The sequence below is a fragment of the Malaclemys terrapin genome, chromosome 9 (genome assembly GCF_027887155.1).
Source record: "Malaclemys terrapin pileata isolate rMalTer1 chromosome 9, rMalTer1.hap1, whole genome shotgun sequence".
Taxonomy (NCBI): Eukaryota; Metazoa; Chordata; order Testudines; family Emydidae; genus Malaclemys; species Malaclemys terrapin.
The window spans coordinates 97,580,725-97,606,088 of record NC_071513.1 but is presented as its reverse complement, the minus strand read 5'-3'; the positions used below and the strand labels follow the sequence as shown (position 1 = coordinate 97,606,088).

At 41.7% G+C, this 25,364-nt stretch overlaps 1 protein-coding gene across 1 annotated transcript; it reads right to left on the bottom strand.

Annotated features, from left to right (window-relative positions):
* Positions 1-1,837: 1,837 nt before the first annotated feature.
* RFC4 (replication factor C subunit 4) lies at positions 1,838-20,681 on the bottom strand. The gene is made up of 11 exons (XM_054040742.1): positions 20,614-20,681; positions 20,027-20,177; positions 18,998-19,076; positions 13,026-13,105; positions 10,132-10,251; positions 9,118-9,261; positions 8,722-8,842; positions 7,240-7,365; positions 5,457-5,537; positions 4,122-4,238; positions 1,838-2,382 (listed from the first exon to the last, which is right to left on the bottom strand). Exons 2-11 carry the CDS (start codon positions 20,158-20,160, stop codon positions 2,287-2,289), a joined length of 1,098 nt encoding a protein of 365 aa, XP_053896717.1. The 5' UTR covers positions 20,161-20,177; positions 20,614-20,681; the 3' UTR covers positions 1,838-2,286.
* Positions 20,682-25,364: the final 4,683 nt, after the last annotated feature.

Genomic DNA, 25,364 nt, shown 5'->3' with positions numbered 1-25,364 from the left:
ACTACCTGAAAGAGGGTTCCAAAGAGGATGGACCTAGACTGTTCTCAGTGGTAGCAGATGACAGAACAAGAAATAATGGTCTCAAGTTGCAGCGGGGGAGGGTTAGGTTGGATATTAGGAAAAACTTTTTCACTAGGAGGGTGGTGAAGCACTGGAATGGATTACCTAGGGAGGTGGTGGAATCTCCTTCCTTAGGAGTTTTTAAGGTCAGGCTTGATGAAGCCCTGGCTAGGATGATTTAGGTGGGGATTGGTTCTGCTTTGAGCAGGGAGTTGGAGTAGATGATCTCCTGAGATCCTTTCCAACCCCGATATTCTATGATGACTGAAGACAAATTAGGCTCTTATTTTAAGCTTCTAGTTTACCCTATCTGACTGACTCCTGAAATCAAAATATGGAGGGATTCTACATGTAAAAGTAGTGTAGCAATGAAATTTTACTCTCAAAATTGAAAATAGTCTGAGGTTGGAAGGTTTTATGGGAGCCAGACATTTCTGAAAATCCTAGTAGGCACCTAGCTGCATCTTTAGGTACTGACATACTTTTAAATATCCAGCCCATACTCCACCAGAATTAATTTTGTACACTATTGAAAGACTTAAGTTTACACCCCAATGCACTTGCTAGGTACACTTAAGGAAAAGCTTTCATTTGATTTTTTAAAAAAAGGGTATTCGTATAGACCAGAAGTTCTCAAACTGTGGTCCGTGGACCACCAGTGGTCCATGAGTAGGGTTACCAGATTGCAACTGTGAAAGAACGGGACACGGGGTGGGAGGAGGGTAATAGGCGCCTATATTAAAAAAAGTCCCCAAAACAGGACTGCCCCTTTAAAAACAGGACATCTGGTCACCCTATCCATGAGCTCCATTCAGGTGGTCTGCAGATAGTTCCCTCTAAGGTGCACACTTGGGCAGCTGCACTAAGAATGAAGGGCCACCCACCTAATGAGTGGAGCCGCTCAGGTGTGAGGTGGTGGCCTGGGAGGGGGCAGTGGGGTGAGAAGACAGGGTGGGGGGAATTTGGGATGTGCAGGGCTGCAGCAGCCAGAAAAAGATGCAACTTCCCCCAGCTTAAGGGCTGTGGCTGCCAGGGAGAGATCCCCCCACCCCCTCCTTCCCAGCCTCAGCTCTGTGGCAGGGGAAAAACCCCCCTCCTTCCCAACCCCAGCGCTGCTGCAGCAGGGGAGAGAAGGCACATCCGTCCCATTAGAAATGTAAGACTACAGATATTAAAATACGAGTTGTGTGCCTTTATTTGTAGAACAAAAAACATTACTTTTTTTAATATAGTACCTTTATCCAAAGCGCTTTTCAAGAGTTAGCTAATGGCACAAAACATTTGGAAAGATCATGAAGTGGTCCACCAAGACCCTCAGCAATTTTCAAGTAGTCCACAAAATAGTTTGAGAACCACGGTGTATGTATGTATGTATGGTACTTTTGGGTAGCCTCAAATTAAACACGTAACAAAGAAGCATGTAAGGAGTTCATGAGGGTTAGAGATTTTAATATTAAAAGTATTTTATACACGAAAATGTATAATTTCACCCCACAGAGTTATGTTTTCAAGTGTTAGGTCTCTCTTCAACTCTATTAAAGGGGCATCTACTCCTTTCCTCAGGGTGCAGGGTTTACACACCCATATACAACACATTTGTTTAAAAAAAATTAAAGGGGGCAGTTGTCTTCTCAATACAGGTTAAAACTAAACATTGTATTTAAGACTTTCATTTCTGTCACTATTGGTAAACAGTTTAAGTAACATTTAAGGAGTTTGCATAGTGGTGTGTCAAACCAGCACCCCACCAGTCAAGTGTATAATGAAGTGACTGATGTAATTAATACCCTACAGCATCTTTAGCTGCTATGATGAGTTAGAAATCTGCACTTTGATGTACTATCTTCCAAACACTGTACAAACACTCCACACACCATATTTTGAAAGTTTTGGGTTTTTTTTAATTTCCAAGACCCCCACCACTATGAAATGACAGCAAGTACTTGAGCTCAATTAGTGGCATCCAGCCCCTGCTCATTCTTCATCCAACTGTTTCTTTCAAGCCCTCTGAATTGTGAGGTGTAGCTACAAGTGTGAAGCATTGATTATGTCAAAATAGCAAGTGTTCAGTTCCTAGAATGAGTTTTTCAGTTGTTTGGCAGTCTATTACTACAAAACCACAAAAATAAATGTACAGATTGCTGTTTTGAGAGAGCAGTAACAGCAATAAAGCAATCTGAAGATCAGAACTGAGAAATTCAGCTGGCACAATTTCTCCCTGAAGAACTAGCCATTCTGAGTTAGCTGCTGCATCACAACGGCACAGAGACTGATCAATTGCAAGTACTCATCTGCACCATCTGTCAAGCATTTGTCTACCTCCTGCAAACAGAGACACAAGTTATAAACAATCCCTTTAAAATTGGATGGAGGTTTTCAGTGCTTTGACACCAAGTTCGGAGCGGCAGTAGCTATGCAAAAAGTCAGGTAAGTTTTCCCACTGAGAACTGGCATTTCTACTGAAATTCATGAATGTGAAGATTTGTAGCTTGAAGTGGAGCTACACCTGTGTTTCCTGCACTATCCCATCATGTACGCAACAGTGGGCAGACAGAGGAAGTAGGCATTCACCCACGAAAACTTATGCTCCAATACATCTGTTAGTCTTAAAGGTGCCACAGGACCCTCTGTTGCTTTTTACAGATCCAGACTAACACGGCTACCCCTCTGACACTCTAAAAGATAAGTTTCTCAACACTACTGATAATTTGTAAAGATTTGAGATCTGTGGTGGAAGATGCCAAGAACCTCAGCAATTTTTCTCCCTCTTACAGCAAAGAGCTTTTTAAAAAGTTAACAAAAAGGCCCTTACTACAACTCAAATTCAGATTCTGGGGTTCCCATTCCCACACCGCCAGAGGTGCATCATCATAAACTATAGCAAGGGGAACACAGAACTTTGAACCAGTGTTCCCTCTAATTTTTCCCACACGTGTGGAATGAATCTTGTTATGTGCACCAATTTTGTTATGATACATCACCTCCATATTGATGCACATAACAAAATTCATGTGGTGGGGGTGGGGCCGAGGGGTTTGGAGTGTGGAAGGGGGCTCAGGGCTGGGGCAGAGGGTTGGGGTGCAGGGATGTGAGGTCACCAGCTGGGGGTGTGGGCTCTGGGGTGGGGCCAGGGATGAGGGGTTTGGGGTTTAGGCTGCCTTGGGGCTACAGTGGAGAGAGAACTCCCCCCAGCTCTCTCCCCCTGCAACAGCACCTGGGCTGGTGGGGAGAGCTGGAGCTGCAGGATAGGTGCCCCTTCCCCAGCAGGTCCAGGCCAGGGCTGATTTGGGGCCAGGGGAGGGGCACCCCTCCCCCAGCCGCGGCAAGTCCTGGCCAGGCGGGTTCCCTGAACGCCTGCATGGCACTCAATAGGCTGCTGCACAGCCACGAACCCATGCAGGGCTCCCTGTTAGGCAAGAGAGCAAGCCACAACTTATGTAGTTTCTGGGGAACTGACATAGGAGTTAATCAACCCAAGGGAAGAGGCATTCGGTCCAAATCAACAGAAAGTTTAAAGGACATCCTTTACCTTGGTCTCTTCTCATTTATCTACTGTAGAGAGAAATCTCTATTTGGGGATTTCTCAAGAGGTATATTTGAAGAAATGATTAGCTCAATATTTGTCTCATGAGAAGTAGTTTAGCCTTTTTATAATCAAGAAGGGGCACAAGATATCTCAAGTTGCCATAACACAGGAAAGTCTCCTGTTCATTTACATTCCTATAGAGATGGCTACTTAACTTGCACGTTTATGTCCTCTCAATGCATCTAAACACCCTAAACTTTTTAGGGAAATGTACCAATTTGACCAAATTAAGAATTCATCGACATCAACCAGCACCTCAACTCCTTTTCAGCCTAATGCAATTTGGTAAGCTCCAGGCTGACCGTATACATGTAGAACATGATACTGAATGAGACGCAAACAGCTGTGGTGCACACAGGATCAACCCAGAGTTAAGTAGTTTTGGGGATGGGCGGGGGAAAGGAAGCCTGGGTAGAAGTACCAGTCCTAGTTAACTGCTGCACTAATAGATGAAATCAAGTTAATGGAGACTTACAGCAAGTTTCTCTGCAATAATAGATTTCTGCTTGTCAGTGAGATCCTCTCTCTCAACAAGATCATCATGAAGCTGGTTTACAAGCTGAGCAGCAGCATACCCTTCATTTATCAGATTCTGTAACGGGAAAGGAGGAATGGAAACAAGGTAGCATTAGTCTGAATTGAAAGCTTTTAAGTAGTAGTAGTAGACGACATGAGGGTGGGGACGAGTATCATTTAAAGTGACACTATCAAATCATTAAGACCACTTCGAAGCTGTGAAGTCTATTAAGGAGATGCATAATAAAGAGAAAAGGGGACCCCCTCCCCTGTCATACTCCTGCTATTCCTATGACACACCCTCCCTCGATCATGGACTGCCTAGTGATGGGGCCCCCTTTAAATGTGACTTCTACCTCAAAGGGCTGAGGAACTAAGATCTACTTTAAAAATACATGACCTAGCAGAGTGAGATTTATTTTTTATCTTAACCTATATACAGAGAGTTTGTTTTTTCTTCTAGTGAAGTGTATTCTAGTGCATTCACTGCAGTTTGCCAGCTAGGCTTACCCATAGCGTTCCATAGAGAAAATGAAACACTGAAGGTACTCTCCATAGATTAGACATTTACACCAGCAATTCTTGCGGTACACACTAAATACAATTTCTAGAAGATGTGAATGGGATAGTGATGTCTAAAAAGTGTTTGTGGCAATCAGCAGAAGATGAATTTGCTGAAGTCAGATTTCAGAATGGCCATACTGGGTCAGACCAAAGGTCCATCTAGCCCAGTATCCTGTCTTCCAACAGTGGCCAACACCAGGTGCTTCAGAGGGAATGAACAGAACAAGTAATCTATCCCCTGTCACCCATTTCCAGCTTCTGGTAAACAAAGGCTAGGGACACTTCAGACCATTACCCTTTTTGGGTACACGATCTTCAGCAGACAGTGGTCTCACAGGAGATCCAAGAAGAGCTGAGTTTGCCTCACAAAAATTCTTATTCTCCACAACTGAGCAGGACACCTTCATATATTGTCAGTTTAACTCAGGAGAAGTCCATAGTCAAGTTAGCAGGGAAAGATTTCTTGTCACTTTAAAAAAGTGCTCTACTTCAGATCAAGGCTTAGGTCACTGGACTGACTAATGTCAGGAAGCTTGTATTACATTTGCACCATAATTGGCCTCAGCAAATAGTCTTCAATTTCAACCTGCTAACAGGAGTGCTTTTATTAAAGTTTACCCTCTACAGCTAACTCAGAGCCAACAGCACATCATTTTAAAACCAAAACCCCACACTTAAATGGTTTTGAATTCACACTACAGAATGAGAGAAAACATGCGAGCAACCCTACCTTAACTACAGTTTCCAGTTTTTCAAAAGAGCCACTTTGACAGGCAGATAGCAGTCCATCAATTGTTTCCTTAGGGACAACCTACAACAGAAGTGACACATACAAAGCATGCACATACTGTCCAGGTCTCTGGGTGCATTTACAGCTTAAAAAGTTTAAAAGTTAACAGCTGACTAAGCCATGACCCAAGGTCACCACCAGAACAGTAAGTAGAGACTCAAACAATGCTACAGCTAGTTACCAGAACTGTTCTTACATAGAAGAAATGTTTCCCCACCCCCACCAGCATCTCTCAGGCAAAGGTTGAGAGAACAAATAGGTTTGATATTAAGATCATATGTTGATATTTTAGTGTGACTACGTGGAGCACTTATTAACAAATGGATCAGTCTTTATACATTTTTCTAGGGTCCTATGGTCTAGCAGAACAGCAAATTAGTTTCTACCGTGTTAATCAGCATGGATGTGTGAAAAACAATTAAAATTAGCCAGAAGCAACCAGATGATCAATCAGCAAATCAGAAGAGAGGAGAACTGTTACAACAGATTAAGTCATTTAACTCAGAAAGCACTGTTAGCTTTTCCTTTGGACACATTATTCCTGCAGACTGAAACTGCACACTTTTTTCTTCACTAATGGAATTTCTTTGGAAGTCTCCAGTACTAGTCTGCAACTAACATCTGAACAAGATCTTAAATATATTACTTAGATGCAAATTAGGTTCCTCTGATTTTTAGCAGATTATGTTGAAACTGAAGCTTTATGCTTACAGGAGCACAAACATTAATTGGAGGGTTTTCCCCTACCATCAATTTCAACTGGCTGTTATTTTGAAAGTGGAAGTTGAAAGTGAAAGTTCAGCCATTTTTGCATAGCTGGAGACACAAAAAACTAATTATCTTCTATGAACTTGACCGGAGGGAAAAAAGATTTATTTAAACACGACTTGAAAAACATGCACAGAAAGCAGTTCTGTTCCCTTCCTCTCAAAAGACAAAAATGCATGGCTCCAGAAGGGTTAGTGAAATTGTGCTAGGAGGGTAGCACATATAACACAAATACTAAGTGTCCAATATGAATATCTCAGCTCCTCTCCGCTCTTATTCTAAGATTCCTTGCTTGAGGAGATGTGTCATTTTGCCATAGCAACACTTTCATACTCAAATTTAAGTAAGCTGGTCTTCCCTCAAGTTTCTACTGTTCCTGTCAGCATTACCTAGCTAGTTATCCTAGAGAAATAAATTGCTACAGAGCAAAAGCCACACAGGTACTTACAGGGACACTGTCAGCTTGTGTAAGTTAAACAAGAACTAGAATGGTTCTTTGAGCCATTCCCCTGCAGTATTTCCAAACCAAACTTTGCAGCACTGTGCTACTGCATGAGAACCTGAAAGTGCAATTATTAGTTCAAATGCCCAACCTAAATGATGTGCAAAAAATAAAGTGCATAATTGATTAAAGTAATTTGTATTTTAAAATTCAGTTTTAATAATCTAAAGGTAATATAACACTTAAGTGAAAAATACTTAATTTTTCTGTTTGCACAATATCCCTGAAGTTACCACTAAATGCAGGTACTTATTTGACAACTGTAGACTAAGAATTTTGCAACATTCTTCATAATTAAATTAATTTTGCATATTAAGTGTGGAATCTTATGTAAGGGACAAAGGAGTAAAATCAATTACTGAAATCAACAAGTTTACATAGTCACTTTTCTGACCATAACCACACTGTCACAGGAAAAACTAAACAAAACCATGTATCATTATGATAGCCTACCCCTGCAATTTCGGTGACAACCTTCTCTGTGATCTCTTTCCCACCTGTTAATCGAGTAGCACTTTGAAGAAATGTGATTGCTTTTCTTAAGTCTCCTTCTGACACTTGAACAAGACAAGACATTGCCTGAGGAATAGTGAGAAAAGTGACAAATTATATTTTAATAGTTAAAAATCAAGTACACTTTGTGGGCAAAAGTGATTAAAAAAATATCATGTGACGCCCAGGGCTGCAGACAGAAAGTAGTATGCAGGAAGTCACAAAGCAACCTTTAACATTTCATATAAATATCAGAGATGTATGTGATACAGCTTCTAATATAAATGCAGTGTAACAAAGATGCACTGTAGGATTGATCCTGCACTTCGCACGTAAGGTAAGCAGAATGCTGTGTCTACAAGCTTACAGTAGAAAGCAATCAGGAAAACCTGATCTTGTATTAATGAATAGAGGACTGAGCACCTTGCAAGTTACTCCTGTCTTGTAGCTGAAGTGAGGCCAAAGAGGGAAATGGACAATTAAACACATGGTAGGGATTATGCTTAACACATGTCTCAGACTAGTCTCCTCCCATGCCCTATCCCCTTTTTAACCATCTGTCTCAAGTTAAGAGAGCTGCTGCACAAGAAAACTGAATTTTCCACTCAGTGCAAAGAATTATACCTAATGCTTACTCCTGGGCACAACAGTAAGGTTTAGTCTTCACTTGCATTTGTTGGAGCATATTCCCTGCTGCACACACTCCCCCAGAGTAGTCAAATCAAATCCAGTATCTATTCCAGACATATGTTCACCTTAACCAACATTTGCTTCAATACCAGGATGTAACAAGCATGACATCAGCTGGCTGTAGAGTCAGCTTGAGCAGAAAACTAGTGTTAAGGAAAGTGCTCATTATACCAGGTAATTTGTTCTTGATATTCTAAAACTATAGTTCTGCATGAATTTAAGTGAATTCGGAGGGTTTTCATTTTGAAGCAAATTTACGAAGGTTTCTAAACCAAGTATAGTGGAGCTATAGGTCAGATAAGAGTAGTAGTAATTCTTTGGATGTTACCTATGTTAGCTTGTATAAAAAATTCACATGGGAAACACAAAGCTTGAATAGTCAGAAGTGAAATCCAGGATGTATTCATCAATACGCATTCATCCTGTATTTTCTATTTAAAATTAACACAACAACTTCATATTGATAGTGACCATTTTAGGTTGTAATACAGCTTCACTTTAGTGGACTGAGCATAGAGCCAGAAACTCAGACTGTTCTAATCCTTGTTCTGACAGACTTTTCTCTGGCCTTGGTCATTGAAACTTTACCCCCCTGTGTGTAGTAGGATAATACTAAAATTAGCTCATGTACTATGTTTAGTAATAGCTATAACCAAGCAGAACGGGCATGGGTAGTGCCTATTTACTCCTTTCACTGCAATGTAATTATGCACTCAATAAAGCAATGAATCTATACAGTGACCATAAAGCTACCTCATTGCTAACTTTCACATTTTCCTTTTCAGAAACAGCCCATAGTCTCTGCTGTTGGATTTTATCAGTCAGGGGCTTGAAACGGAATTTGGAGCATCGAGATGTTAAGGGTTCAATTATCCTAGAAGAAAGGAGGAAGGAAAAGATATTGATGAGTCTGTGCAGAGATTCCTGAGGAGTTCTATCAGCGTAGATTACTACAGCAGTAAAGCAAAATAGAGTTTCAAATTACAACACCTTAGTGATAAAAAAGTGAATTACAGATTAAACCCTTCAGATTTGTTAGATCTTGTATTTCCACAGCTGGAGAGCTAACTCCTCTCAAACTATAAGTTAAATAGAAAGGTTTGCAGTAGTAGAGACAAAACCTGGGAAGGCAAAGAAAACCACACAAACCTGCTGATGTAATTACAAAGAAGGCAGAAGCGTGTAGTTTTAGATTCTTTCTCCATAGTGCGTCTCAAGGCTGCCTGAGCGGCTGAAGTCATGGAGTCTGCTTCATCCAGGATCACAATCTTAAAAGGAGGACAAACCTTACCACTACAAAAATAAATGCCCATCATCCAATTAAAACGGAGTTCATTGTTTTCAAGTATAATGTGCATTAATATTTAAAAGTCAAAGCTTGTTGCACAGTACTACTACTATCGATAGGTAATATTAGACGAGCAGATGTAAAGTGGTATGTATTACCTTTCGCTTATCTACCATTTGCCAAAGGTCTAGCAGTTATAAGGAGGGGCGATTAATATTTTCACAAATACTTTCTGATCTCCAGGCCTGACACTTGAGAACACTGCAAGATTCCTCGGCTGAAATTCTTATTCATGTTTTCAATTGCTTCCTATAATAGTTTATGCAATTCCTTCTTTTGCAGGCTTCCTTAATCCCTATGGGAATCTTCTAAAATTTACAGATTACAATGGCAGGCTTATCTCAGTACATGATATGGGATGATTTCTCCTTCCAGCTAGTCTTGGGCTTCTGTTACCTCTAGTTAATCACACACTCTGGGGCTAGGGAGAGGCCCATATGAATGCGGGAGCAGAAGAATCTCCTTAACTAATTATCAACTGACAGTTTTTGTCTGAGATACATTGTGATTAAAAAAAATCACAAACTATAAAATTTGTTCCTACACTAGTTATTCACTCATTCAACATTTGCTGTCACATACACTGAATTACCAAATCTATAATCTCTCCATACAAATTCTCCCCAGTGACTTTAGGGCAAGTTGCACATGGGTATCAAGGGGGAAGACCCTTTGGCCTGCAGTTTTGCTCTAATTTCAGTTATTCTATAGTGACTCAAAGCTTAAGTCTGCAATTAAAATTAACCTAAATAAATCTGACACACTTCATTGAGAAATACAATCCATCAGATAGTTGGCTTTAATCTCTTGCTTACTCTGAACGACTTCCAGACACAGTTAGCTGAGCAAATGTCTTCACTTTCTCTCGAATCACTTGTATTCCACGTTCATCAGAAGCATTTAACTCAAGAACTCTCTGTCGGAACAATTCGGGTCTGTGAAGAGTTCAAAACATGTTGCATGAGCCGCTAACTCTTGTAATGCCTTATTAACAAGCAAGTGACTCGATTACAGTCTCTAAGCATCTACATGGGGAATATTTAATAATAGGCTCTTCAATCCAGCAAAGAAAGGTATAACACAATTTAATGGCTGGAAGTTGAAGCAAGACAAATTCAGACTGGAAATAAGGTAAATATTTTTAATGGTGAGAGTAATTAATCACTGAAACAATTTACCAAGGGTTGTGGTGGATTCTCCATCACTGACAAGTTTAAAATTAAGATTGGATGTTCTTCTAAAAAGTATGCTCTAACAATTATTTTGGGGAAGAAGTTCTATGGACTGTGTTACCCAGGTCAGACTAGATGATCACAGTGGTCTCTTCTGGCATTAGAATCTACAAGTTCCCCGGGAATCATTCAGGTTTGTGAGGATTTTAATCTGTAGTAGCATTCTTATTAATGCTGCTTTACAGTAACTATCTTGCTAACAGCAGAGTATATGTTAAGAGTTCATTAAAATTCTGGTCCTGCAAAGGTCTAGAATTCCATAATCTAGTTTATACCGAGGGCTTCTGGTTTTCAGTTTTAACACACACCAATAAACTCCCCCCCCATACAAAAAATGAAATCTGTGTTTACACAGTAAACACCAAAAAGTATCTGAAATGGTCACTTGTATATAAGGTCTCATCAACATGCAGCATTAATGAGGACTGGGGTTGTGATTTCTAAAGCACACTAGTATGTTGTGCATTAATTGGTCTGTGTAGACCCTGCTGGTGCGCACTAAAGGTTCCCTAGTGTGCTTCAAAATAACAGTGTTTGAAACAGTAATACGTTAAAACACACTAGGAATCATTACAAAGATTGTTTGTTACAGAATATACAAAGAGCCCCAAAATCTGTGCTTTCTGGACATCTACATAAAACTCAAATTGCTAATAAACCCCAAAAATCTGAAAACAGAAGCCCTATTTATACCAAGAACCTTGTCCCCTAGACTATGGAAAAACTGAAACATGAAGTCACACTGCTGCTCCAGGCAAAAAACATTGAGCGAGCATTCAAGGTCAAGGACACTTGATTTTTCGGTGCTATGTCTATTTGCACAAATATTCTGTAAATCACATTGTACAGTAACTTGTAAAATCCTCTGTTGCAGCCATCAACAGTGCTCTGCAGCTGTCGTGCTTCCAGGAGCTATGCTGCTAGAAGATTTAATTTGATACAAAAAGTGCAGCTAAAACAGGACATCAGTCAAAGCAGGCCACTTTAGCCAAGAAAGATTAACAGTTGTAAGGTTTCAGAACCTGAAACATCTATGCTTCAGAAAGAATTTGAATACTAATTAGGAGTTTTCTTCCTAGTGTTAACTTAGATTATTGGTAGTTCTTTCTCCTCCTACACCGTGGAATTTGGATAAGTAAAAAGAAGAACAAAAGATGCTATTTAACTCACAAGAATTCAACTACACCTCTACCCCAATATAACCCGACCCGATATAACGCGGTAAAGCAGTGCTCGGGGGGGGCTGCACACTCCGGTGGATCAAAGCAAGTTCGATATAATGCGTTTTCACCTATAATGCAGTAAGATTTTTTGGCTCCCGAGGACAGCGTTATATCGAAGTAGAGGTGTAGTTAAGATTCCTGTGGCATTAGATTTGAACGCAGGTCAGCCAAGCCTCTTATTTTAGTTATAACCCTTTCAAAAAAAAAAAAAAAAAAATCATCTAATCACACAAGAGCCACAAAAAGGAATCAATGTACACAGGATTTAAGGAAAAAGAACATGCCACATTATCTGCTGTATCACAAGTTTTAAAAAAAACGTTCAAAAGCAATTACCCGCCTCCTCTTCCCCACCCTCAGATCTTTCTCATAGTCACCCCATTAAGAGTTTAGCTCAATAAAAGTTTCACAACACCCTATGAGATAGGGAAGGTGGGGTGGGGTGGGGAAGAGAAGGCAAGGCAACTGTGGTCCAGTGACTGGGAATCAGTAGATGTGGGTTCTATTTCTACCTCAGACTCCCAGGCAAGCCACAACCTGCACCTTAGTTTCCCCAGCTGTACAATGGCAAGAACAACAACATTTATCCATTTTTGTTAAGTGCATTGAGATCTACAGATTAGAACTTGTAGTGCATTTTAATACTAAGGATTTCTGTTTTTACCTGTGTTAAACATTAAAAAAAAACAACAACAACAAAAACAATCTTCAGTTTCACTAGGGTTTATACAGAATGTTAAATCAGAAAACAATAAAATGAAGCCACATAGGTTCACCATTGTTAAAGGGGCATGGTGTATGATTTGAATCACCGCACTGACTGAGGCTTCATCAATAGAGAGCATAGTCAGAGTCCAATGACATGATCAGAAAGTAGAAAAACCCTGGTGTGAACACAGAGTGGTGTAACAGACAAGTGTACACAGGTATCAGAAAATCTTTCAAAGTGGGGAGGATTTCAAGACAGAAGTGGATCACTGCAAAAAAACTCCCATCCCTGCTCTCTCCCTTAATATAGCATCAGATGTTTTACTTAAGTGGTTTAGTGTTAAATGCAATATTGTGGGGAGGGAAATCTGTTATCACCAAGAATTACAAGTTTAGAATACACAAGCACCAAAGAGAAGGCTCAATTCAAAATTAGATTCTTATAGACTAGAACACCACAAAAACTGGAGCATGTAGTGACTAAAAGTGTCACAGGACAGCAAGCTTTTGGAACACTTACATAAATGCAGTTAAATTCCAACTTACCCATAGAGTTCTCTGGCTAATGCCAAAATAGTAGAAGTCTTTCCTGTTCCAGGTGGGCCATAAAACAAGAGATTGGGAAGCTGTAGTCACAGAAAAGGGGTGATTTACAGCACAAGTCATTAATTCAAAATATTTAATGTATAGAAATTTCACTTCACCCTTACTCTACTATTGAACTCCCAACAAAGCGTAGAGAGAAATGGGACTGGATGGCTGTGCTATACAAAGCCTTTCACCATCTAAGTCATTAGGCACTGTAGGTAACAGTCAAAAAAAAAAAACACAAGCCACCCCCTGTTATTGATAAGGCCATGTGAACTAACACACGTTCTATCAAAACAGATACCCTCACTCAGGGGGGTACTTGGATACAGTGCCTCCAGGTCAGGATTGAGGCCCAGTACTATGACAGTATGGGGGATGTTTGTAATGACTCTACCTGGAATGTAGCTACCATGGGCTGCTTGTTTTATGCACTTATGCAGGTTTTTTTGCCCTAGAACACAAGAGTCCCTTCCAGCCCACAGCAAACAGCAAAAGGCTGAGCTTCTCAGTCACACTTGATATTTGTAGTCCCAAATACATTATTTTTTTTGTAAAAGATAGATGCTTTGTAACAAAAATCTATTCCACAGAACTAAAATGTTTAACAGTTAAAAGAAAGATTTGAAATTCCCATAATTAAAGTATAGAAGCTACTGCAGATAGAAAGGAAACAGTAAAAAAACAAAAAAAAATACAAAGCAGCAATGAAGATTTACAGGGTAAATAAGTATTCCTGCCAACTACCGAGCAGGATTTGGTGTCTTTTACTGATTTGGCAAACCTATTTATTAAAAGTCATTTATCTCTTCTAATGGCTATGTAGACTGAAATAAGTACATAGCAAGTCTTCTATGTAGTGATAATAGATCTGCACACAGTAAAACCATGTATTTAAATATAGACATTTATATAAAGCTTCAAGCGCTTCAGTGTATATGAAAAACAACTAATGTTATAGGTTGAATTCAGATATGTTAAAACTTTTTAGGAGGGAATGCTTTTTTTAAAGATGCAGTAAATTTTTATATATAAATAAAACTGAGCATGAAACATGTAACCCCTCATCCCCTCTAAAAAGGACACTGTCTAGAAGTTATGCCTTTGACGGATTCCAGAGGTTATACATAAACACAATATATACTAAGTAATTAAGCTTAGCTCAAATTTAAGACTAAACACCCTTTTTATATGTTTGATCATCTACCATAATTGTCAACATCCTCCAGAATGTTTTAGGATTGTACTGAGAAGGGGAAACATCGTGAGTGTTAGTTCTCATAAGCAAATAGTAGACGACACATTAGACAAGAGCACTGTATTGGCAGGCAGACACTTTGCAGAGCTTTGTGTTGGAGATGTACACAATAACTTGACCCCAAATCACTAATCCATTCCCTGCTAGTCCTGTGAATAGGCTTTAGTAAGAGCTTTAATGAGATTCCAAGTTTGACTAATTCCACTTAAATACACTAAATCCATACTCTAGACTGTGCTTCAATTTCACATCAAAATCATCACCAGCATTTACACTTCTGCCTTACAAAGTATATCTAATCCTTTATATAACTTAATGGCAGTATTTTTGTCAGAACTGTAACTTGATCCAACCACGCAGTTCTCAACACTTGCCAGTGGTAAATTATGATACCTGTAGGCATCTTATCCTGATTATGGGAAGGTTACAGCTACATATCATAATGCAAACCCTAAGTCTGTTTCAGAAAGTTTCTCACACAGCATGTTCTAAAGAGCTGGACAAGAGGAGATGAAAACTGAAAGGGCTGGCAGCTCTACGATGAGCCTTCTAATAAGCAGCCTCCAGAGACCCAGTTACAGCACTGAGCATGCCAGAATATTATGGCTTACATTATTCATTCTTACCCAGGCCAGGCACTACAATGATGGCAAAGAAACTACTCAAGTCCTCGAAGATAGAAACGAAGTGCATGCACCACAACTAGTTAGGCTCAGCCCTCTACATGTTACTATAAATTGAGGTTGCAGGGGGGGTGGGTATGTCTGACTTAGCTCTCAAATGGACTCAGAGACCACTGGTGGTATATAAAGTGCTGGCTAGTCACATGGCGCCAGTTCTCATTACCTAAAAACCACATTATATCTGGGAAGTAGTCAACTTTACCACAGATTATGTTATGTGACGCAAATGGAAAGGGAATTGGCCCACAAAACCATTTTGTTATTTAGACGCAGTCCACATTAAGTTTGAGGACTCCTGATCTAGTTATTCTTGTATCCACCACATAGCAGTACTGACTGGCAGCATGGGATGGAGAGAGTAACAGCCTTACGTGGCCAGGAAAGTCATTGGAGAGGCATGCCTCGGAATTCACTGGGATCCAGTCTGGAACAAAGATCAGCAGTCTCAGGCTTTGGTTTAAATAATTCAGAAGAGTCTTTTATTGTAGTGTTATATCTTTGTTTATTTTAGAGAAGTGAACAGTTCAAAGTAAGAATTGCCAAGTTTTGTTAATTCTGAAACTAAAGCTACTTAAATGATTTTGCCCTCTAATGGTTTACTGGTTTTAAGCAGTGCAACTACAACAAAATATAAAACCTATAACTATAAATAGGAGTTATACTTCAGCCTTTCAACACTGATGTACTAGGATCATAATCCCAGAAACCTAGCTGGTCAAAAAGCCATAAAGGATTTAAATAGCATTGCTCAAAATAGAACTGCCCAACCCACCACCTAAGTAACATTATGCACTGCAGTATCAGTATTATAACAAGAAGTGACAGCATTTCATTTCTCATTAACATTAATAGGTCCTAAATAACATTACAATTGTATTGAGTATATTTACTAGAATATGGTAGAATTGCTACTAGATTTGAAGAGCATTAACTATACTCACCTGAAAGTATGAGTTACTGGCGTGTATTAAAGAACATACTTCTTTAGTCCATCACACTGGTTTTACACAATTGTAAAACAAATTAAGCAGCACAAATAGTTTACAATTTATTTATTTAAAAAAAAATAGGATGTCACATGTGACATGGATTAAATTGATCATTTCAGAAATATTTATAAAATTGGCCAAGAATGGAATTCTAGACAGTGAAAGGGAATGTAATAGGATATAAAAGCTTTCACCCTCCACGTTGTCAATTGAAGTAGCACCCAAGGGAAAAATCATTACAATTCAAAACCTTTTTGAAAAATGCAGAAAACATATTTTATTCAGTGTAATTCCTAGTGAATATGTCCACATCATAAAAGACAACTTCAAACCAATATCTCGGTCAGTCATTTAAGAATCATTAGTGGATCATAAAAATGAAATTATCCTCTCAATTCTAAGTGATCTTTATCGAATTTCACTGAGGCAGAAAAAAAGTTGTCTGTGTGGGGAGGATGAGACTATCCCAGACATGTAGCCAGCAGGGGGCTGTACTTTCATATTCTTTTTACTTGTTTCCTGAAACACCAGGTAGAAGAAAAATGGCAACTGTTCACATAGAACTTCACAGTGTTTTGTAGCTAACCTCAGCAATGCGACATACATGCAAATTCAAATGGATACACTTCACAGCACCTTACAAGTTACTTCTGTTTAACTACTTGTGTTTTAAAAAACCCTCAAGAACTGCTCTCTTTTCTCACAATTTATTCTAGATCTATACTTCAGTAAGATGTCAATACCTTTAAGCTTCCTTTGCTATTTAAGTGGTTTTAGTAAAACTACACTTAATGCTTCTAAGGGAGGCTAATAAATTAAAAATTACTAGAAGTACATTTATACAAGTTTGTTTGTTTTAAAGTAAACTGCTTTTCCCTCTGCAGCAAATGTTTTAAAGTTTAACGTTCAACAGTACAGAATATAGCTAGGTAAGAACATCAAGGTAGCTGAGGTTCTTCCAATCTTGTACAGTAACTCCTCACTTAAAGTTATCCCGGTTAACGCTGTTTCCTTGTTACGTTGCTGATCAATTAGGGAACATGTTCGTTTAAAGTTGTGCTGTGCTCCCTTCCAATGTCATTTGGCAGCCACCTGCTTTGTCCAATGCTTGCAGGAAGAGCAGCCCATTGCAGCTAGCTGGTGGGGGGTTGGAACCAGGGTGGACCAGCAGCCACCCCCCCGCCCCCATCAGCTCCCGCTCCCCTAAGTTCCCTGTGCAGCAGCTACCCAGCAGGCTAGCAATTGCAGCTGTCCCTCCCCGCACTGCCATATACTGCTCCTGCCCTTTGCCTTGGAGCTGCTCCCTGAGACTCCTGCTTGCTGTGCGGGGGGGGAGAGGAGGAAGAGGGGGGCTAATGTCGGGGTGTCCCCCTTCCCCCTGCTCACCCCATCTTCCCTAGAGCGGGGGGAGGAGACACGACAGGGCTTAGGACGGAAGGAGCTTGCTGCCGACAGCTGCAGTCTCAGCAAGCTGATCTAATGAACAAGGCCCTGTACTTAAAGGGGAAATGCACAACACACACGGTGGGTGGGTGTCTGCGATGCTGTCTCCCCTCCTTCCATTCCTGCTGCCTTGTAGAGTGTGAGAGTTAACCCTTGAGGGCTCAGCCAATTGCTAGTTTGTCATTTAGCAGTAAGGCATTCCCTGGGAAATATCCCACCCTCTGACTCCTCCACCTCAACCAAGCTTCACAATCATCATCACTGTATACCAGTGTTAAATTGTTTAAAACTTATACTGTGTGCCTGTGTGTAGTCTTGTCTGGTGAAAAAAAATTCCCTGGAACCTAACCCCCTCATTTACATTAATTCTTATGGGGAAATTGGATTCGCTTAACATCGTTTCACTTAAAGTCGCATTTCTCAGGAACATAACTACCATGTTAAGTGAGGAGCTATTGTAGGATTATGATGACAGAAACTGATGGGAGAGCACCAATCAGTAACGCTTCCAAGTTACACCACAGAGCTGCTGATTTTAGAATTGCTAGAAAGCTGGAAAGGTCAGAAACACAAAATCATAGACATATAGGGTTGGAAGAGACCTCAAGAAGCCATCATAATTAGAATTTTTTTTCCTAGTATCTAACCTAAATCTCCCTTGCTGCAAGTTAAGCCCATTACTTCTTGTCCTATCTTCACTGGACATGGAGAACATTGATCACAATCCTCTTTATAATACCAGAAGACTTATCAGGTCCCCCCTCAGTCTTCTCTTCTCAAGACTAAATATGCCCAGTTTTTAAACCTTTCCTCATAGGTCAGCTTTTCTAAACCTTTTATCATTTTCATTGCTTTCCTCTGGACTCTTTCCAATTTGTCCACATCATTCCTAAACTGTGGAGTCCAGCTGGGGCCTCACCAATGCGGAGTACAGCAGAACAATTACCTCCTGTGTCTTACATACAACAATCCTGTTAGGATTCTGGGGCTTATTAACAGCCTTTTTTGCAGCTGTATCACATTGACCTTCATATTCAGTTTGTGGTTCACTATAATTCCCAGATCCGTTTCAGCAGTACTACCACAGACAGATATTCCCCATTTTGTAGTTGTGCATTTGATTTTTCCTTCCTAAGTGAAGTATTTTGCATTTGTCTTTATTGAATTTCTCCTTGTTGAATTCAGATCAATTCTTCAATTTGTCAATGTTATTTTGAATTTTAAATCCATCCTTCAAAGTGCTCGCAACCCCTCCTAGCTTGGTATCTCCTCAAATTTTATAAGCATATTCTACTTCAGTAGTTCTCAAACGTTTTGGATTGGTGACCCCTTTCACACAGCAAGCCTCTGAGTGCAACCTCCCCTGTGCATGGTGGGGCTGGGAACTGTCACCCCACTAGATATGCCCCCCCAATTTTACAACAAGCTATTGATAACTACTCCGAGTACGATACTCGTAAGTCAGCAGCACATAAAACTAGGTTCTGTAGCAGCAGAGAACATCAGAATTTTGTCTTGAACATGCTATGATTGATTAAATGTCTTTGTTACACTCACATCAGCTCCCTCTAAGGATTTTTTCAGCACAGCAACAACTTCCTCTTGGAATGCAACTTCATCCACACACTTCGGACGACTAGATGAAAACACAGTTAAGTGCATTTTAGTATCTGCTAAAAATTCTCAATATCACTTTCATCCAAAAACAAATGTTTTCCTTATAGGTTTCGGGGTGGATTATGAAAAGCTTTGTAAGACAGTGACTGGGCAACTGTGTGCAATGCCTCTAAACGGTGTAGCATCTTGCACAAAAATGCTAAAGTTAACCAGTTTCTCAGGTAGATGCCAGTCTATCTATACTAAGCAACAGAGGGTCGTGTGGCACCTTTAAGACTAACAGAAGTCTATCTATACTGTACACAGAAGTACTTTCAGAAGCACAGCTACATTTTAGAATCTAGAACAGCTTTGCTGCTTGGAAGGCTGGTGCAAAACCTTATTAAAAAACACTGCATAGTTTGTATCTTGATAAAATGCAGTTATGATAAGAGCAACATGAGTGCATGTGCACCGTCCACCTTACTGCTCCGTGTATCAAAGGCACTGACAAAACCTTTTACTCCCATCAGCATTGCACAGACATACACTTGCAGGTAGGCAAGATTGATTCTACCTCGTTATTAATTTACATTTGGACAGAAGAGTTTCTGATGATTTGAGAAGCACAGAGAACTGGGCTCAATTTTCAACTTGCAACACTGAGGGGGGAAAGCACCGTTTAAGTTCTACACTGAGGAAGATTTCCCACGAGGGTCACTGAGTGTGGAAGAATGAGAACAGATTCCCCGTTTTTCCAGGCCTTTTTTCTCAGAAGCAAGGGCCGATACCTCACAGCTACATTCTTCCATACTCAACACGACAGCTCTAGTGCAGCTACACACCCTACGCTGCACACTTCGGGGGCCGGGGCCCCTTCCAGCCCCACTCCCTCTGGGGGAAATGACTCTCAGCCCTGCAGATACCATTCGCTACCAGCAGCTGCTGCAAATCAGACCCCCCCTCCCGCCCCCGCCGAAAAGCTCTTACTATTTCTCCACCCAAGGGATGGGTTTGAGTCTCTTGCCCTCGCCGCTGGCTCCTGCGGCGGCAGCCGTCCCTCGCTCCTTGGAGGCTGGCGCTTTGGTGCTGATGGAGGACGGGCCTTTCAGAAACGCCTGCATAGCTACTGCTTGTCACCCTGCAGCGAGAGCACCAGGCACTTCGTCACCCCCCCACCACCCACCACCCAGCCACCACACACCCCCACCCACCACACAGCCACCACACACCCACCACCCCCACACACACCCCCACCCACCACCCCCACACACACCCCCACCCACCCACCACGACCCCTAGAACAGCGCCCCGGAGCCCCCCCACGCCCTGAGGAGACGGGCAGGAGGAAGAGGCTGTGAACGGGATGAAGGCAGGAGGCATCTCCGCGTCCGCTCCACCACCAAGGAGGGGGGCAGGCCCCGGGCCCGCCACTGCCCCTCACCCACCCCAGGGGGGCGGCGGCCCCTGGGATCCCCCTCCCAGCAGGAAAAGTGGCCACCCCAAGCGACCAGCTCAGCCCCCCTCTGAGGCGTCCCTCGCCCACGCCAGTAACCAGCCCAGGGCAGAGGACCTACCCCAGCAGCACCAACCCAGCTCCCGCCAACCCGCGCTTATTTTTATACGGGGGTGGGGCCGCTTCCGGTTCCGCCTGAGAGTGCGGGGAGACGTAACCATAGCGATTGCGCCGCGGCGCCGGGTGATTGGTTTAGGCCAGGGCGACGCAGCTACGTTACGTGAGTGGATGGCCTCAGGCGCGGTCCCTGAGTGCCTTCAACCAACATGGCGGAGGGCAGCGTCGGCGCGTGCGGTGCGCATGCGCATAGCGCCCAGCTGACTAAATATGGCGGGTCAGGGGACCCTGGTGTCTTTGCTTGAAGGAGACGTTGCGAAGATGGTGTGGGCGGGTGTTGGGGCTTTGGTCTCTTGCCTGCTATTGCCCTGTAGGGTGACCAGATGTCCCGATTTTATAGGGACAGTCCCGATTTTGGGGGCTTTTTCTTATATAGGCTCCTATTACCCCCCCACCCCCGTCCCGATTTTTCACATTTGCTGTCTGGTCACCCTACCGCCCTGTCAGGCGTGTCGTCTACATGAGGGCATTGGGGAGGGGGTACATGATGTAACATGGGGAAGGGGAAAGAGGTGGGAGACCCACGGGGTTCAATGCTCAGCTCCACCGTGTGTGACCTGGGCAAGGCAGAGACACCTGCCCTTCTCCCCCATGTGTACAGCGGGGGTAATAATGCTTCCCTACCTCAGAGCCAGTTGTGGGGATACATACATTAAAGACTGTGAAGCGCTTTGAGAGCCACTGATGAAAAGCGCTAGAATAGAAATATGCAGTGTGGTTAGAGAGACTAGGTGGTGAGATAATTTTCTTTTATTGGACCAACTTCTGTTAGCGAGAGAGACAAGCATTAGTGCCTGCTAGACGCTAAAAATCATGGCCTGAGCAGAGACTCCGGATTGTGGCATATCACAACAATCTTGTGATATACAAAAGTGTAACCCACTTACCCCTTTTTTTTTGCACAATGACTGCAGGGGTATTCACGGACCACTCTGCCTTGCATGATCCCTTTGAATACATGCTAACTACTTATGCTAAACAATCTGTTGCACCCAAGAGCGGCGCCAGGGTTTTTGGCACCCTAGGCGGGGGTCTTTCCGTGCTCCCGGTCGTCGTCAGCAATTCTGCGGCGGGGGGTCCTTCTGCGCTCCCGGTCTTTGGGGCACTTCGGCGGCAGGGCCCGGAGCGAGTGAAGGACCCACACCAGAATTGCTGCCAAAGACCCGGAGCACGGAAGGACCCCCCGCCACCGAATTGCCTCCCCCCAAATGAAAGCGCCGGCCCTGATTGCACCATGCATTTAGCTGTGACACTGGGAAGTACCTTTCCCAGAGCTGAAGAAGAGCTCTGTGTGGCTCAAAAGTTTGTCTTTCTCACCAACAGCTGTTGATCCAATAAAAGATATTACCTCACCCACCTTGTTTCTCTAATATAAGAAATAGGTATTATTATTACATGAGCAGTGTTTGAGCAATGCCATCTTGTTACAGCAAAGGCACGCTCCTGTACAGTGCCACACATCATCCTGCTGAAAGGGCACGTTTCTACTTGGGGCTGCAGTGGGCCCAGCTTCCCCTAGAAGGGCATTTTCTCTCCACATGCCATGATGGGGCCGTGCCTCAGTGGGTCTGCAGCATGACACATAGGCTCACACCCGCATCGTGCAATGACATTAACACCCAGGCCTCCTTGGCACTAAGGGATACTTCTGTATGATACTAGGATGTTGCCACAGAACGGTGGTGCATCCTCTCGTAATGTATGGGCAAGGCCAGGCTTGTGATTAATTGTTTTTCCATTGGGAGCACATTTCAAAAGTGGGGGCCTGCTATGGAGAAAGTTGTATTGTGCATTGCATCCTGTATCATGGATCCTGTTTTGATGGGCACTATGCAAGCATTCATAATAAACATATTATCAAAATTTACCATGAGTGGAATATCACTTTTTGCACAGTTTCCTATGAAAAAAACAACTCTAATTTTGATTAAGAAGGATGATCTCGGTTGCAAATATAAAATAAAAAATGTAAACAAAGACTGCAACTACAATGGGGATGAAATGCTGTTTCTTACAAGGGGACGCTATCGACTTGAAATACTGTCCATTTAAAGAAAGTGAGCTAAAATGTATATTAGGTCTTACGCCTGGCCCTATGTGCCTCTGATTATGTGTGATTTTACAATCATTTATTTATTTAATAACCTTCTATACTGCTGCTCTGTGAAAGATAACAGTGAAAACTCCTGGACAGATTATACACAAAATGCTACCAAATGCACAAAACAAACTGACAATTAAAAAAAAAATCTGTTCTAGTCATCTGAAAGTACAACAAAATTAGGAGGAAAACTTATCAGACAAATAATTTGTAAATTGATATAGCAGTGCCCCTTTAAGGACAAAAATGCAACCCAGCATTCTTGTTAGTCATTACATATACTCACGTTTTGGTGCTATTGATGGCTTCATTTTATGCTTCCACATATCTGAGCTGTGCCTATATTGATCAAACAATGCAGCTGTTACATATTGATTAGCTCACAGGCTGTGATATATTATACCTAGAGAGTCAGTTGCTGTTGTGATTGAATGGGCGGCTTTAAGGTTGATTGCAGATGTATTGTTTTACTACTCACACCAAGATATGGCTGAAAACAAGGCACAAGACAGCAAGTGGCCTGGGTGGCAACAAAAGTAATCATTCAGAATTGGAACTGTACAAAGGAGGAAAGTAGACCTGGAAACAGTCTCTATGGCAACTAAAAAACAGTTATTAGAAAGGACACTGCATGAAAGACATTAAACTGAAAGTGAATTATTCTATTGAGGAAAGAAGGCTATAATTTTGTTTGGGCAATTTGAAATAAATCGTTTCCTGTTATCTGGCACAGTAGCTACATCCACTACTAAATCAGTTGAAATCCAGATCACAGCCTTGCTAACAACAGATATTCATATTTGTAACAATTGAAGTTGCTTGGTGCTATTGAGCTGGTTAACATTGTTCTCTTTTTTCTTTCTGATAGTAAGTATAGTGTTGTTTATACCCTCTATATGGTGATTATATTTGGTTCATTGACATTATGGTAAAATCACCTTAAAAATGCTCAAGATACATAAAGAATTTACTACATTCAGCTAGTTTGATTTCTGTAACTATATGAAACTGCATTTATTTTGCACCTACCTGCATGATCTCTTTGGCTGTACACTATCCAGTCTACTCAATGGGGCTACTTCACAGATTCCAGTTTATGGACTAGATGAACCTGAGGTTTGATGCAATATGGCAATTCCTATATTCCTATATAACAAAAATAACCACAATCCTGATTCCAAACTGTTCCCTTTCCCCCTTTGCTACGGATCAGGTAAAAGCAGGAATTGAAAATAACTTTTGCTATATTCTGTCTTGGACCTATGACCATCTTATGTCCAGAGTTAGAATCATAGAATATCAGAGTTAGAAGGGACTTCAGTCTAACCCCCTGCTCAAAGCAGGACCAATCCCCAGACAGATTTTTGCCCTAGATCTCCTCCTCAAGGATTGAGTTTATAACCCTGGGTTTAGGAGGCCAATGCTCAAACCACTGAGCTATCCCTCCCCAACTTAAAGAACAGAGAGCTGATGCCTAGGATTTCCAGTGATATTGACAACGTTTTTATCTAGTCCTATCAGCACAGAAGAGAGGGTAGGCCTTACATACAACTGTAACACCCAGATGCGTAGAAAAGCTAGGTTAGATGAATTTTAAATTCTAATCATTTGGTCAAACTCCAACATGTGCTGGACTTCTTCACTAAGGCACTATGCACCTGTGTTCAATTCTCTAAGATGTGGCATAAACAGAATACATTATGATGTGATGTGGCATACAAGTTTCATTGGTATTCAGTAGGGATGATCAATCACGTGTGGCCTTAACCCTTGAGATTGCAGCCATTCCAAACTCATTCCAATCAAACATTTCCCACACCACATATACATATTTATCAAGACATGTAAAACAATGAGATAGTGAACACCAAGGAATTAATGTTGGTTGTGTGCCTGAATAGACACCCAAACACAATTGAAGGCAACCTTCACACCACTCTGGCTCTCCAGCCAGTTCTGATACCCAGTAACTTCCAAACACTTGTACTTACCCAACCATTCCCGACAGCCCCAGCTGTCCTCCCTGCCTCTTCCTCTTTTTACCCACCTGGGTTGGTCTCCTTGGGGCTCATAAGCTGTAGCTGCCTCAGGCCTTTGTCTTTTAACCCTTATCTCTACAAAGAGAGGCCAAGCCAGGAAGTCTGGTCTCCCTCCTGAGTCTCAGTCACATTTCCCTTCAGGTGGTAGATGCAGCACTTCTCCAATCAGCACAAAGGAGACTCTAGGTCATAACCTATAGATACCTTCTTCAGGGTGATCACTTATTACATCTGAGAGGAGGGATGGTCCAGCAGTTAGGGTGCTGACACTTGGGAGACCTGTGTTAAATCCCCTGCTCTGCCACAGACTTCCTGGGTGACTTTGGGCAAGTCACACAGCCTCTCTGTGCCTCAGTTACAAATCCATATCTCACAAGGGCATTGTGAGGATAACCACATTCAAGATATTGAGATGCCCAGGTTATAGGGACTATACGAGTACTTAAGATAACCAGTACAATGGCTGTGTCTTTAGGACTCAACCTAGCCCTTAAAATTAAAGGGACACTGTCCTATAGTTTTGCCCAAAATTCAGGCTTTGTCTAAAAAGAGGGA

Excerpts from the sequence above, each read along its gene's own strand:
- RFC4 (XM_054040742.1), bottom strand. The coding sequence starts at position 20,160 with ATGCAGGCGTTTCTGAAAGGCCCGTCCTCCATCAGCACCAAAGCGCCA. Across the intron at positions 8,843-9,117 it reads CTTTGTAATTACATCAGCAG|GATAATTGAACCCTTAACAT; the intron begins GTTTGTGTGGTT and ends CCTTTCTTCTAG. Across the intron at positions 4,239-5,456 it reads AACTGGAAACTGTAGTTAAG|AATCTGATAAATGAAGGGTA; the intron begins GTAGGGTTGCTC and ends TTCCCGTTACAG.